The sequence below is a fragment of the Mastigoproctus giganteus genome, chromosome 2 (assembly GCF_048544385.1).
Source record: "Mastigoproctus giganteus isolate SK-2022 chromosome 2, ASM4854438v1, whole genome shotgun sequence".
Taxonomy (NCBI): domain Eukaryota; kingdom Metazoa; phylum Arthropoda; class Arachnida; order Uropygi; family Thelyphonidae; genus Mastigoproctus; species Mastigoproctus giganteus.
In genome coordinates this window covers 112,112,357-112,129,083 of record NC_143576.1, presented here as the reverse complement: position 1 = coordinate 112,129,083, position 16,727 = coordinate 112,112,357, and the positions used below count along the sequence as shown (strand labels likewise).

The following is a 16,727-nucleotide window of genomic DNA, read 5'->3' as shown; positions in this document are numbered from 1 at the left end:
GAAAGGCTCAAAGATTGGATGTATGGGGGTGCCACGGTCCCTGTTGATTGTATTCCTGGTAATACTGATGTGTGCTGATTCCAGCCAATGGTGGATCCTGAAATTGTGAGAGAAGCCTATGATTTTTGCATCCTTGGGTGTGATATCATGGCTCTCCTGCCAATTTTTTTTTTTTTTTTTTTTTTTTTTTGTAGTTGTTGGCGCATCAGCTTCTGTGGCCATAATGCACCTCCCAAGGTTTTGCAGTACTTTGATCCAAGCCCAAGGCAGGATTCGAACCCGTGACCTTTGGGTTGCTAGGCAGGCACTTTACCCGGTTGGCTCTCTTGCCAATAGTGAGCAGCTAGCGCTGAATAGGTAAAGTCAGCTTTAGTGATGCCAGTCTGGTGGTCCCTCAGCTGGTCTTCCAAATGACGGACGGCCTCCCCAATGTAGCTTGTGTCACAGTCCTGGCACAGTATGAAGTAAATGATTCCACTCCGCTTCAGAGGGGGGAGATGTGGATTGGAGTTCGTTCCAGGTGTTTGACCAGTGCAGATGTAGCTGCAAAGGATTCTGGTCATGCCATGCCATGCGCTAGAGCAGGGTAAAATGGGATGCGGGCATTGCCTGTGAAACCAGAAGTGTCAGGTTGTCAGGCGTCTAATGAAGATTGTCTGGTGCTGTGACACCATGATGTCTGTAGTTCCCAGTAGTTGAGGGTCTTCTCAGGGTATGCGGGGCATTTTCTGAGGTCCGATTTGTCCCTATGTATTTCTTTGCATATGCTGGTAGCATTGGAGCAATGTGTCCAAGCCCTGTTCATTAGTGAATGGGTGATGCTATGACATGCATTGGAGTGACAGGAATGGTAGTCTGTGTATTGTCCGGTACATTTAGATTTCCGATATACTGACATTGTGACCTGTGAACCCTCTCTCTCTCTCTCTCTTTAACCACACGTCTAAAAACAAAAGTGCCTGATTCTTCTCGGTTTCAGTAGTGAATTTTAAAAAAAGGTGATTGATAGCTAGGGTCAAGTCAGACCTCAGAAAATGTGGCTACCCCAAGCAGACCCTCAACTACTGGGAACTACAGACCGAAAGTGTCAGGTTGTCGCCTGACAACCTGACACTTCCGGTTTCACATGCATCACCCGCATCCCATTTTACTCTTCTCTAGCACATGGCATAACCAGAATCCTTTACAGCTACAACATCCGCACCAGTCAAACACCTGGAACAAAATCCAATCCACATACCCCCACTTAAAACGATTCCTCCTTCTGAAGCGAAGCAGGATCATTTATCGCGTACCGTGTCAGGACTGCAATGCAAGCTACATTGGGGAAGCCATCCATCATTTGGAAAATCGGCTGAGGGACCACTAAAGCTGACTTTACCCATTCAGCGCTAGCTGCTCACTATTGGCAGGAGAGCCATGATATCACACCCAAAAATCATAGGCTTCTCTTGCAGTTTCAGGATCCGCCGTTGGCTGGAATCAGTGTTACCAGGAATACAATCAACAGGGACCGTGGCACCCGCATACATCCAATCTTTGAGCCTCTCATAGTCCGCGAGCTTGGCAGCCGCTTACAATAGCAGTCATCCATCTCAACCGTCTCCCTTCCTGCTTCTCCCTCCCGCCTCCTGATTTCTCTCTTCCTCACCTGCATCACCGGTCAAAGCTACCCATAAACCACTCTGCCCTCCTCCATGAGGTCAGTTACAGCACATAAAAACAACCGCTTGCCAGTGCTCTATTAGTTGAAAAAGGCTACATACAGTAGCCGAAAGTTTCTATGTATGTTCTGTATTTGCTAAATTTAGTGTATGTTATCTCCCAAATATCTGTACCTTGTGTCTGTCAGTTTTTTATGTGTTACTGTGTTTACTCTCACTTACTAATTAAGTTCTTTTCACTTGGTCGGTGCAAGCAAGAAATCGCTATGCATCCAAATCTTGACCTCACATGGTTCTTCAATCATCGATGATGTTTTTTTACCAGCAAACAGCAAAAGTGAGGAAGCACACACATTGTCATTTATAAAAGATGTCCAAAATGCATTGAGCATAATAGAGAATTTGTTGGCCTGCAGTCATTGATAAAAAAATAACTATTGTATTTGATAGTCTGTGCTGTAGTTAAAAATGCATATAGGACAAAAACTGTGCAAAGAACATTGGATTCTTTCTTTAAATTAGATTAATTTATCAAAAAGTTAATAGTTTGTATGTCTCCTTTTATATTAAGATTAATTATTTTTACTGTGAAATATTGTACTAAAATATTGTATATATCAAAATATATACTGTGCAGTATTTTCATTTCTGTTAATTGCTTTTCTCTTAGTTTATTTTACAAATAAAATTAAATTAATTTTTTCATTTATTTTTGATATTATTCTTCTTTATTATTATTCTTAGATATATAGTATTCGGCAAAAAAAAAAAAAACCTAAAATTTTGACACTTTTGCTGATCTCGTTACTACAAAACTTGAAAATTTAGGTCCCTTGAACATTGTATTGATGAGATTCAACTGTACTGTTCCTTCTCATTTTAAAATCATGTCCTCTCATTGCATGTTGTCAGATCAAAAGGAAGAATGAAGTCACTGGTTAAAGAAGTGATGCAGGATCACCTAGACAAGATTGCAGTAATAGTTCAGCCACAGCATCGGTTTGTTAAGGGGAAGTTTCGTCTGACCAATCTGATTGGATACTACGATGTGGTCACAAAGGAACTGGATGCAAAAAATAATTTTGATATCATATACTTGGATTTCAGGAAAGCTTTTGATACTGTTGCACATCGAAGACTGTTGTATAAACTGGAGCAGTATGGCATTAAGGACAAGTTGCTGTAATGGACGAAGGGATGGTTGAGTGGGAGATGGCAGAGAGTGGTAATAAATGGACACTGCTCTATGTGGACTAATGTTTTTAGTGGAGTCCCCCAGGGTTTGGTACTGGGCCTATTGTTGTTTTGTATGTTTATTAATGATATTGATGAAGGTATATTAGGTTTAATCTCCAAGTCTGCAGATGATACAAAGGTTGGCAAGGTTGTTAATGATATTAAAGACAGGATGCTACTACAGCAGGATCTAGAAAAGTTAGGTAGATGGGCTGAGAAATGGCAACTGAAGTTTAATATTGACAAATGGGTACATACTACATATGGGTAGCAATAATCCAAGAGAAATGTACCAACTGTGTGGTACTACGCTCAGGGAGGTGGAGAATGAAAAAAAAGACCTGGGGTAATTGTTCAGTTGGATATGAAGTTCTCTGAGCAGTGCAGACGGGGGTGCCAGAGCAGGTCATGGAGTTTTGTCAATGATATATAGAAATTTTGCTAGCAGAGACCAGGAGGTGATTATACCTTTGTATAAGGCAGTGGTCAGGCCACACCTTGAGTACTGCATACAGGTCTGGAGGCCTCATTTTAGGAAGAATGTAGAGTTTCTGGAATAAGTATAGTGAAGGGCAACAAGATTGGTGAGAGGAACAAAGGGGTGCACTTACAAAGAAAGGCTTAAGTTCTGCAAGTTGCAGCATTTGGAGACTAGGCACCTGTGACGTGATCTGATTGAGGTGTACAAAGCCTTGAATGGTTTCAGCAAGCTCAATGCTGATGGGATACTTCCACTTGCTGAGATTAAGAACCTGAGGGGCATAGATTCAAATTGAGGAAAGATAGTTGTAGAATAGATCTGTTGAAGTTTGCCTTTAGCCAGCAGGTAGTTAATTGTCGGAACAAACTTCCATCTGTTGTTGTGGAAGTTGATAGCTTAAATAAATTCAAGGCAGAACTAGACAAACATTTGGAGTGACCGGATGGGTGAAATGGGAAGGTTTTTTTTTTTTTTTTGGCCGATGCTCTATAAGCTTGCTTTCTTGCATCATATGCCTCAACTAATGCTAAAAATATGCTAATGCTAATCAGATAGCATACCATATGAACCAACTGACTATGACTGAAGTAGCCAAGTATGCCAAGGAACTCCCAGACAGACTTGAAACTAACCCTTTGTCCTCTGTGACAGTATATAGATTAACCACTGGTCACTCATTTGGAAAGGTTTTGGGTTCAGATCATAACAGACTTCAAGAATTCTCAAAGGGTTCTTCAGTTTGGATTGTAGTTAGCCATGTGGAAGAATCAGGCTTTTCTCTCTGACCATTCCATTGGGTTTTTCAGCCTGTACAACATGCAAATTACCTGTGAGCACATAATTGCACAGATGTAATACACAGTAATTAAACAAAAATATATGAACTGTTACACTATGACTAAGTAGTCAAACACCAAACTTGCAGTCATTTCTGCCAAGGAATGTTAGCACAGTGTGCTCAGGTTTATAGCATTTGATTGGTTGATTGCCAAGTCCAGGTGGATTCATCCAACTGCACCAGTATGAAGAATGGTTTGTTTGATTCTTATATTTTATATTTAACTGCCATAATCACATTTTTTTGGATTTAGAAAAAAAGATAGGGGTTAGTTGGTAAAAATAATTCCTCAGTGACTGACAACAGAAGGCTCAGGTATTCTAGAGAACTAGAGATAACATCTACAGTTCTCATGTAATATCATCTCAGATGATTTTGATTATATTACTGCTTAATCCCTTTGATAACGTAGTCTTATTTGTTTTGTAAGCTTTATTTTATTTTCTAATGCTTCGTGAATATTCATTAGCTTTATTTGTTGCTCTTGTTTACATTTGGTAATACAGGATGATCTATTAATAAGGAAACATGTTTAACTGCAAGTAACAACACTATTTTAAATATATATTTTAATTAATGCCAGCACAATAGAAAGAGCATGTATAAACTTAAAAAACACAATAAAAATTATTACCTCTGTTCAATATGGTTTCCATTTTGGTCCTTACAAAAGTGTAGTCTTTTGGGACATGCAAGGCACAGTTCCTCAGGAATGTTCTTAAATTAGCATTAGCATTAGTAGTGCAAAATGATGCAAGAAAGCAAACTTAAACAGCATCAGCCAAAAAAGAAGGAATGAAAAAAAAGCGACATCTCCCATTTTACCTATTCATTCCCTCCAATAGTTTGTTTAGTTCTTCCTTGAATTTATTTAAACTATCAACTTCCACACATCCAGTGTTTATCCAGGGAGGTGAGTTTCACCCCCCGTAAAAAATAATAATTTTTAAAACACGAATTCAATAGTCAAATAAATAACACAAAAAATCACATCAACTAAGTGGTTTTTTTTTTATGAAAACCCCTAGAGAGGTATTAGAACCTATAGTACTTACGGTAGTACTGTGCTTGGGTTGGAGGTTGAGAAGATGAAAGATGATATTTAAAGTGTGGTACTTATTAGGTGGTAGATGGCAAAAATAAATCACTAAAATTCAAGACATGAAAGTTTCAAAATAATCAAATGGGCAATATTTCTGGCTGCACAAATTGTAACTAAAAGCCACTATTTCAAGTGGCTGCATTTTCGTTTTATGGGTTTCAGGTTCCTTTTATTTTCACACAAATAATCTCTTGATAGTGTTTCATATAAATGGTCTACTTGTGACTAATTCTTTGTTTATATATCGCAAACAAGATTGCAGGCCACAAATAGGTTCGCCTGGAATTCCTTCCTGACAGATGCTATAATTATAAAATTTCACGCGGCTTTCAGAGGTGTCTGCAGCCACTAATTCAATCATCAGCAGTTTTGCTTTATGGTTTCACATTCCTTTTTTTGTTTTTTTCACAGCAAGAGTCTACTTGTGGCTAATTTTTCCTTTGTATACTGCAAACGAGATGGTTTGGTCGCAGCCTATAAACAATACATTTTATAACCTTTTTATTATATATGTATCCGTACTGTAAGATTGCATGAAGATAAGCTGAGGGCCCGAATGAGTTATCAGAAAAATTAATAAATGATTGATACACATGCAAAGAAGAATAACATTATTACAATACAGTACTTGCATGTTTGATTACAATTTGTATAATGTGGTTTTTTTTTTTTTTTTTGCAAATTTTAATCGGTGATTTTCATATTAAATTGTGATTATTGTCAGTAATGTGGTTTTTGTGAACTGACTATTAGTATTTAGATGTTAAATAATATTTCCTTTTGTTTCCTATTTTGTTTCTCATATTCTCTTATTATAACATTCATAAATGTGCATAAATATAAATATACACATTTGTTTGTAACATATACATATATTGTAAATATTAAATAATAATAAAAAATATACCACATGTACCCCCGAAGTTTACATCCTTTCTCCCCCCCCGGTGCATTTACCCCTGAAGTTTACATCTCCCTGGTGCAAACGCTCTGGATTCAACACTGCACACATCTATTCTGCTACTATCTTTCCTGAGTAGTATTAGCAATGGCCACATGGTGCAAGGAAGCCTATGGCTTATGCTGCACGAGCCAAAAAATATATATATATAATAATAATAATAATAAAACAATAAAAAAAACATATACAATACAATACAATTTTATTTATCCTTTTATTATAATAATAATAAAACAATAAAAATACAATACAATATAATTTTATTTATCAAGAGAATTCGAACAATAATAATAATAATAATAAAACAATAAAAAAATAAATAACAATACAATACAATACAATTTTATTTATCAAGAGAATTCGTTTACAATAAATGAACTTGTTAAGAAAAGTAAATTTCTTGACAACAAGTTGTAATTCTTCCTTTACAACAGTTTTGTACAAATTTGTTATCTTACAGAAAAGACTATGAAGTCACTACACATAGTATATTCCACACTGTAAACAGAGGTAGTAGTTTATCTGCATATCAATTCTAATCTACTGTGTCATTGAGTATCAAGAATTTTCTTATTAGGAATTTTAATTTGGAGATGGGGTAACTTCTCCTGAGCCTGAAATCAATGCTAGCCAACAAGTTGTTTATTATATTCATTGTGTGCCTATCTCCAAATCTATTTAGTATCCTAGGGTGAGGCAAAGTAATTGCTTTTGGGTTCCTTAAATTTTGTGAGACATTTCTTTGCAGATTCAACTCTTCAAAAATAGTGTTAAGATTTTTTAAGAATAGATTTAACTTCAGTTTTTGAACTGGATACAGTATTTTATGTTTCAACAAAAATTGCCTTCTCTTGTTCAGGTCATTCCAAGAGTTTGTCCCCATTAAAAGTTTCAGAATCCTATTCATTAAGTTGTTTATTGCCCTTATTTCTGTTTTATTTGCTCGTCCCCATATATTTACTAAATAATTGAGTTGGGAGTCCACTAATGCATAAAATAAGTTAACTTTTGTTCTAAGATTTAACTTATTCTTAATGTAGTAGAAAAAGTACATATAAAATCTTATTTTTTTGTACAAGTTTGTTATATGCATTACCCAACTTAGACTGCAGTCAATCCATAACCCAAGGTAACAATGATTTGAAACTTCTTCCACAGTTAGACATTTGCAATTCTTGAAATTCTGATCATGTAGGTAATCATGTTTGTGCAATTTGATAGAGAGTTGAATGTCCAAGGTTTGATGAGGTCTTATTACCAAAAATTTTGTTTTTTCAAAGCTGAGTGCTAATTTATTATCGTACAACCAAGTTTGTAAATGTATTGCATCCTGTTGTAAATCATTCTCCATTTTTGTTAGGTTCTTTCCTATTGTATATAAGATTATATCATCTGCATAAATTTTTATAAAGGAGTTCTTAATTACTTCGAATATGTCATTTATATAGACGTTGAACATGATTGGCCCAGCATGTGTACCCTGAGGTACTCCTCTCTTTACATTATAAGATTTTTCCTTTGTATTTTCTACTTCTACTGTTATTTTTCTCTTGGTTAAATAATTTGCTAGGAGTTGATTGAGTCTTCCCCTTATACCATGTTTCAGTAATTTCTGTCACAATATTGGGATATCAATTAGGTCATATGCTTTGGTCAAATCTATAAATAAAATCAATATGAAGTTATTGTTGTTTAAATGTAAGTTTAGAGAGTCTACTAAGTTCTCTAATAATGTCTGTGTGCTCTTGCCCTTCTGATATGAGAATAGAGAGTTGTTTAACAGTCCATATTGATGTAAATATTTGCTTATATGGGAAAATATATAATTTTCTATTATCTTATTTAAAATTGACTGTATTGTTATTGGTCTGTAATTGCAAAAGTCATCAGGTGGTCCCTTTTTATATATAGGAATTACCTTAAATGAGAGTAAATTTGTAGGATAGCTTCCCGACTCTAACATCCGTGCTATTAGCTCTACCAAGAGAATAGAGAACTGTTCTTCGTTTCTCTTTACATCGGTTACTGTAATACAGTCCAGTTCGTAAGATTTCTTGTTCTTTAATTGTTCTATAATTTTAAGAATCTCAGTATAATGTGGAGCTAAGACTACACAAGAGTTCATTATCTGAGGAAGCCTATCTTGTTGAGTAAAGGAATCTTGGCAATAATGTATTAAATATCTGTTGAGATCTAATACAGCTTTGGCAAACCTATTTGCAGCCTCATATTGTTTGTTTGTACCAGAACAATAATAATAATAATAATAATAAAACAATAAAAAACAAATAAATAACAAAAATAATAAAGTAACAAAAAATAAATAAAATAAAATGATAAGAATAAAATAATAATAAGAAGAAAACAAATAATAATAATAATTAATAAATAAGAGAAAAGGAAATGGACAACCTAAGCATTTCCCTCCTCCCATAGGTAATTATCCAACTGACCTTTGAATTTCCTCAGACTGTCAGCCTCTATTACTCATGTAGGTAACTTATTCCAGTAATTTATAACTTGATGGCTAAAATAAAACTTTCTGCAATCCAGTCTAAACTTCTACACCCCGTAACTTGAAATTATGGTCCCTAATTCTAGAATCATTTATAACCGTGAAAATTTCATCCTTATTCATTTTGCTTATGCCTCTCAGAGCCTTAAACACATCAATCAAGTCTCCTCTAAGGTGCCTAGTTTCCAAGCTCTGCAACCCACACATTCGAAGTCTTTCCTCATATGGACGCCATTTTGCCAGTCTCACAGGTGAGTTACCTATCTCTGGACCCTTTCCAGAAGCACAATGTCTTTATTTAGGTGTTGTCTCCATACCTGAACACAGTATTCCAATTGTATTGTGGTCTAATAATAGCCTTATACAATGGGATTATGACGTCCTTATCTTTACTAGCAATTGTTCGATACATCATCGATAGGACACCATGGGCCTTCCTTGCAACCTGTCTACAATGCTCAGAGAATTTAATCTGACCATATCATAACACCAAAGTTCCTTTCCTCTACTACTGGCCTTAGTTCAACTCCACCAAGTGTATAAGTTATTTTGGGGTTACTGTTTCCCAGGTGAAATACCTTACACTTTGCTGAATTAAAGCATAGCTGCCATTTTTCTGACCATCAGTGAAGTCTATCTTGGTCATTCTGAAGAAGCTCTGCTTGGCGGCAATCATTAACAACTCTACCAATCTTTACATCATCTGCAAATTTAGACATCACGCTCTCTATCCCTTCATCGATGTCATATATGAAAATCAAAAGCAACAGTGGTCCTAATACTGATCCTTGGGGAACCCCACTTCTTACATCAACTCAATCTGAGGAATAACCATTTATCACAACCCTCTGCCTCCTGCCCTGAAGCCATCCAGCTATCCATCTAAGGATTTTCCCTGTGATTCCAACCTGTTCCAATTTATAAAGTAACCGCTCATGTGAGACTGAGTCAAATGCTTTGCTGAAATCCAAATAAACAATGTTGAAATTATTTCCAAAGTCCAGCTCTTGAGCAGCCCTGTCAAAATAGCTAACCAGATTAGTTAAACATGATATTCCCTTTACAAAACCATGCTGAGTATCCTTCAGAATTCCATTTCTATCTAAATGATCCTGAATTCCAACTTTGATCGTTGTCTCCATGATTTTCCCTACTAATGAAGTTAGACTTACCGGCCGGTAATTTCCTACTTCACTCTTAGACCCGCCCTTATGCATTGGAGACACATTGGCACTTTTCTAATCCAATGGAATCACTGTCAAGTTCAGTGATGCTCACATAATTAGCCTCAATGGTTCAGTGCACTCACTTGCCACCTCCCTTAAGATTATAGTGTATATGCCATAAACCCCAGGAGCCTTACTAGCCTGTAAGGCTTGAAAGTTTTTTGAATAAATAAACATGTGAAATTTCAACATCATTAATTACATTTTTTCAACTTCACTCCTAGCATTTTTCATTGACGTAAAGAGTTTTTCTTCTGTAAATATCGATGCAAAGTAACTGTAAGTTCATCTGCAACTTCAGTTAGGGTATCTAATACTATCTCCATGTCCATTACATAAGGATCCAATCTGGTTTCTTCTTCTCTTCTCTGCATTTATATATGTGAAGAATTCCTTATCCCCCACTTTGCTCTTTTTGCCAGCCTAACTGTTTCTGTGTCACTGTTACAGATCAATATGTAGCTGTTATAGGCTTCAGTACTTTTTATTGCTCTGTAACTTTTTCATGCTGTAATTTTCTGCTCAAGTAATTTGGCAACTTCGTTATTCATTCAACTTGGAATCCTTCTCATGGAGTATTTTTTTAATGGTATATAAGCATTCAAGGCTTCTGTGATTAATGTTTTAAAGGTATACCATAATTAAATTGTATTTGCTATCTGTGGAATATCTACCCAGTTAATAGAGGCCATGTAGCACCTTAAGCGTCTTAATTTCCTTTCCTGAAGTTTTAACCCATTCCTTTGCCTTTAAATACTGCTACCTCTCTCTCTCTCTCTCTCTCTCTCTCTCTCTTCATCGTCCACCATAGAACTCTGTAATCACTTCCTGCTACTGTTTCCTGTACTGACAGCCCTATTATGTCATCTTGTTCATGGGTGAGGTCTAGAGTATTCTTTTCCCTAATACTTTCCCTGACATGTTGATACAAATAGCAATCATTTAGTTATTTAAAAATTTTGTCCCTCATGTGGAGTTTTCCTCTCATTTGCTCCAATCAATTTATTCTCTAACTGTTGACTGCTGATGCCTTTGGATTCCACACATGAAATACATATAAGAAACAGTTAAATATAAACAAACTTTTTTGTTACACGGTGTTAATAATTATTGTTTTCCACAAATGTTTTTGCCCTGTGCCTGTAGTATAAAAAGGGACTTTATCTGGTTGGAAAAGATATTAATTGATTATCAGTATAGCTCACTAAGTGGTGGTTTTATCCTTTAAGAATCCCCACAAAAAGTAATTGTAGGGTGTTAAATCTGGGGGCACAGTGGCAATTCAGTGGAACCTTGCTGTCTGATCCATTGACTTAGGAACCCTTCATCTAAGAATTCACAAACAATTTTGAGTAGTAAGCCAGTGCTTTATCATGCATAAAAAGCAATGCTGAAAGTTGATTTTGGATTGATTAATGGAATCATTTTGTTTTTTAGAAATCTCAGTAGTTTTTTCCTACTAAAATAACCACTGATTTCTCAAAAGAAAAGAGATATCTGAGAATACCTCCCATCCAAATTCCAGCCTGGACTAAGTCAGGGACGTTTCAATCCTTGTTAAAGAATAAATGAGGTCATAAAGAGAGTAATAAACAAAGTTATAGTGATTAATTTAATTTAGTCTAAATGTGGCTTCTCACTAAACATTGTCAACAATATTTGGGTTTGTAATTCTTATGGCAAAAAACTGGCTGACAAATTCCAGTCTTCTACCTGAGTTGTCCTCATTTAAACTTTGTAGCAACATGGGATGATAAACTTTGTATTTAATTTCCTTTATGAGTCTATTTAAGCTTGTCTTGGGTATTTAAGTTTCAAATTTTGGTTTATTTGAGATTTTTTTCAGAATTAAAATATATTATATCAGTATGATTAAAATATAAATTATATTAAAAGTTCCAAATTGGCAGATTTCTTTGAGATATACTTTACGTATCATTTTACAATTTCAATCCTCTCCTCCATTGTAAGGCTCATCATACTTGTCCTATGTTAAATTATTCTTAAACAATAAAAAAAAGATTTTAAACTGTTTTTAAAATAATTTACATATTGTTACATCATTAAATATTCAAAATAGTTTGCTTGCTTACTTACTTGGGCTATCCTGTATATTAATAATTGAACACTTCTTACTGTTTATTTGTCTGCACTACTGCAATAGTTTGTTTATTCATTACTAACAAAATATATATATACTATTATATTATAATATTACATTGTGCCATTTTTATATCCATTTTGTGACTGTATTTCAGAGGCTTATTAGTGTCCTATTCTAATCTAAAGGATATGGAAAAAAATGGTGGCAGGTTAAATATACTCAGATATATTTTGCATCGATTCTGGAGGTAAGACATTTTTTCCTTAAAATAACTGATTGTAATATATATAAAAAAAATCATTTTGAACTATTATTTATTACTAGAGTCCATTATTCTATATCAGTTAATTTAGGATTATCCATTTATCATGCGACCTTTTGCTGAATGGTATTTACCAGGGTATTTGTAGCAAAAGAACACATGATGTAATTGGATATAGAGTGAGATATTTTCAGACAGGAGGAGTAGGCAGTTTCATTGCAATAGTTATGGTATTTCGGGAGCAGTACTGCATTTATTAGTGTGGTGCATAATATGGGTTCCCCCAAGAAGAATATATTTATTTCAATATTACCTTGCATCCAAATAATTTTTTTGCGTGCTCATCAGGTCATTTAAAATATATTATATCAGTATGATTAGGTTGGAGCTATGACACACTGAATAATAAATATCTAATCAGGCTTTTTTTTTTTTTTTTTATGAAAACCCCAAACACGAAAGGTATCAAAACCTATAGTACTTAGTACCTTGCATGGGTTGAAGGAGAAGTATGGGGGGATGAAGAAAAATGATTGAGAGCTGTATTCATGCCATTGATGAGTATATATTCTTCATGGAGGCATACTAAAAAGAGCAAGTGCATTGTCAAGAAGAATAAAATTTATATTACAAAAAAATTTATATTTTGGATATAAAATTTGTATTTCAAAATTATATAGAGCTCTACATGATGATGAACAGAAGAATAGAATTTGTTGAAACTTTTATTTAAAAAATATGAGAATGAAAATTTTCCCAGTGAATTCGCTTGAACTGATGGAACAGTTTTAAAATTGAACATCATCAGTATTAATTGCAATAATTGTTCTTATTGGTCATGATATGCCACACTTGCAGATTAAAAGTTGATTAAATATTCTTGTGGTTTTGTTTGAGGATAAATTTTTTGGAAGGTCTTACTGGACTCTTCTTTTTGGGGGCATTGTCATTTCAAAGAGTCTTCTGATTTAACCCCCACAATTTTTTTTTCTGTCGGATTATTGGAAAGAAAGGGTATAGAGTCATAAGCTTAAATCTTTAGACACTAAAAATTCATTACTGAAGAAATCATTGGGAAATAAGTGTACTATAACTCACAAGAAAAAACTCGCTTTTCAACTAAATGAGATTAACTTTGTTTTAAAGGCATCCAAAATCATTAAAAGTTGTGGAAATTAAACTAAATATAAATGTTACAAAGTTATTTAATGAATATGTAAAAGCTGTTTTCCTTCTTTTTTTTTGAAAACAGCTTTTGTTTAATGAGATTTAAAATGTCTTAAAATGTACCAAGTTCATAGAAACAAACTGAAAATTTTGCAGCATTTAATAACAAATAGAATGTTAACACATTATGAAGATCCTGGCTTGACGTCATTCATTTGTGCCATGTTAGTTTCAGAAAGGGTAAGTGAACAGCAGATATTCTGTGTACTACCTTAAAGTTAATTTCAGAACCCAAGATGGGGATATACTAGGTGCCTTTGACAATGTTGGCTTTAAACACTAACACTAACCACTTGGGGCCTTTGTTTTGGGAACTCTGCATCCAGGTAAAAATGTAAATCATAAAATGTTCATAACTAATTTTATGTTAACAGATCCCTGAGGTACTCAACTTGCCATGCCAGTCCACCCTGAAGAATGTCCATTTATAACTACCCTCTTCTCTCCAGTCTTTTAGGCAGCCTCTGATCCAGCGAAGAATCTTAATATTAGTAGTGGAAAAATGATGCAAGAAAGAAATATTATACAGGTAACCCTTGCATAACACGGTAGTTAGGTTCCTATAAAAGTCGTGTTTTTTTTTTTTTTTTTATGTGAATCCCAAACACGAGAGGTATTAGAACCTATAGTACTTAGTACCATGCTTGAGTTGGAGGTTGAGAAGACGAAAGAAGATATTTGTTGACATTGGACTTGAACTTCTGTAGACTGTAATTTTCAGGAAATACGTATGAAGGAAGGTTGTTCCAGAAAATGGAAGTTGAATGAATAAATGAGGAAGATGAAAAGTTGGTTCTGTGGGTTTGAAGTTGGACAGTAAATGGACGTTGGCTGGTGGCGGCACGTGTTCGGACTGTTTTGAAAGAGAGAGCGGGAATTATAGAAGCCAATTCAGAAGAACAGTGCCCATGGAAGTATCTGTACAAGAGGCATGCAGCAGAAACAGTATGTCTATGAGAAAGCAAGTGGAGAGACTCTGTTAGAGATGAATCATTAATTAACCTAACTGCCCTCTTCTGAATGGAATCAAGAAGCCTGAGAGAGGTTTTGGGGGCACCACCCCAGATGTCGGAACAATATTCCATGGCAGGGTGGATTTGCGATTTATACAGAGTGAGCAGCTGTTTGGAAGAAAAGTAACGCCGAGAGCGAAAGAGAAAACCAAGTTTTTTAGATGCAGAGGAACCAATATTTGTAATGTGCTTGTGCCAAGAGAGATTAGAAGTCAGGGTAATCCCCAAAAGAGATATATCATTTGGCCTAGAAATCGGAGTGTCACTAAAGATAAGCATAGGAGCAGAAGAATCCTTTTGCGAGATATAAGACAAGACTGAGTTTTAGAAGGTTTGAAATAAACTAAGTTGTCATTGCCCCACTGGAGAATTACCTGGAGATTGGCATTTAAGGAATTGGTAGCAAATATTCGAGAAGTTGAAGCTGATTGAGCAGGGCAAGGTTTCTCAAAATGGAAAGTGGAATGCAATGTGCTATCATCGGCAAAACTATGGATAGGATTTCCAGTCAATGGAAGAAGGTCATTAATATACAAGAGGAAAAGAGTGGGGGAAAGAACTGAACCTTGGGGGGACACCGGCATTAGTGAAGAAGTTAGAAGACAGAGAGCCATCTACCATCACCCTCAGTGAGGAGTCAGAGAGAAAACTGGATGACCAATTACTAAAAACAGTTGACAAACCATAAGATGGAAGCTTGTTTAGAAGACCTTTCTGCCAAACACGATCAAAAGCCTTTGAGATATCAAGAGCAACTACTTGTGTTTCACCGAACCTTTCCATTGAATTAGTCCATAAATGGGTAACATAAGCCAGAATATCACCAGTGGTTCGACACTGACGGAATCCATCTGGCGATCGTTGATCAGACGGAATGTTTCTAGGTAGTTTAAGAGTTGGTGGTTAATTGATTTCTCCATTACTTTAGAAAGAGTAGAAGTAATTGCAATGGGACGATAATTGGATGGGAGGGATTTGTCACCCTTTTTAGGAACTGGCTGGATATGAGCAAATTTCCAAGCAGAAGGAAAAACACCTTTGGAATAAGAAAGTGAAAAAAGGCGGCAAAGAATAGGAGTAAGTTCAGGAGCACAGGTTTTGAGAACAAGTGGAGAAATACCATCAGGATCTGGAGCTTTGTTAGCATCAAGATTCATCAAAATCCTTTTGATATCCTTTTGACGGAAGACCACAGGAGGCATTGAATGGAGCGTGTTGGGAATGGTGGGAGGTTTTCTAATAAATATGCTAAGGCTGTTCAAGACAAGATGTTGCATATCATAATTGGCTTGGTTCCAATTCTTCCGTTTCATTTTCTGTCTACACCAAAGCTTGTAACAATTGTAAAGCAGTTATTAATCAGTCCAAACTAGAGCTTGAACAGGCTAAGAGTAGAAAATTTGCTTCTTGCCCTAATGGTAGCCGAGCATTCTGGTCTCTTGCCAAAGCTATTGGCCGCAACTTGTGCCCATCTCTGCTCCTACCTCTGTGAAAACCAGATGGTTCTGTTGTCACTTCAGCCAAGGATAAAACTGACCTGCTAGCATCCCATTTTTCTTCCAACTCATGTTTTAATGATCTTGGTAAAACACCTCCCACCATTCCCAACACGCTCCATTCAATGCTTCCTTTGATCTTTCTCCAAAAGGATGTCAGAAGAATTCTGACGAATCTTGATGCTAAGAAAGCTCCAGGTCTTGATGGTATTTCTCCACTTGTTCTCAATACATGTACTCCTGAACTTACTCCTGTTCTTTGCCGCCTTTTTTCACTTTTTTATTCCATAGTTGTTTTTCCTTCTGCTTGGAAATTTGTTCGTATCCAGCCAGTTCCTAAAAAGGGTGAAAAATCCCTCCCATCCAATTATCATCCCATTGCAATTACTTCTACTCTTTCTAAATTAATGGAGAAATCAATTAACCGCCAACTCTTAAACTACCTAGAAACCTTCCGTCTGATCAACAATCACCAGTATGGATTCCGTCAGTGTCAATCCACTGGTGATATTCTGGCTTATGTTACCCCATTTGTGGACAAATTCAGTGGAAAAGTTCGGGGAAACACAAGTAGTTGCTCTTGACATCTCAAAGGCTTTTGA

At 35.7% G+C, this 16,727-nt stretch overlaps 1 protein-coding gene across 2 annotated transcripts in view; it reads left to right on the top strand.

Moving 5' to 3' along the window:
* Positions 1-16,727, top strand: part of LOC150089498 (O-acyltransferase like protein-like) — a 201,657-nt gene that overhangs the window by 63,987 nt on the left and 120,943 nt on the right. For both annotated transcript variants that reach the window (XR_016546670.1, XM_090368626.1), the window contains exon 8: positions 12,282-12,374. Coding sequence is in view for 1 of the 2 variants with exons in the window: in XM_090368626.1 (XP_090224752.1) it covers positions 12,282-12,374 (93 nt within the window). In the remaining variant the exon portion in view is untranslated. The remainder of the gene's footprint in view (positions 1-12,281; positions 12,375-16,727) is intronic.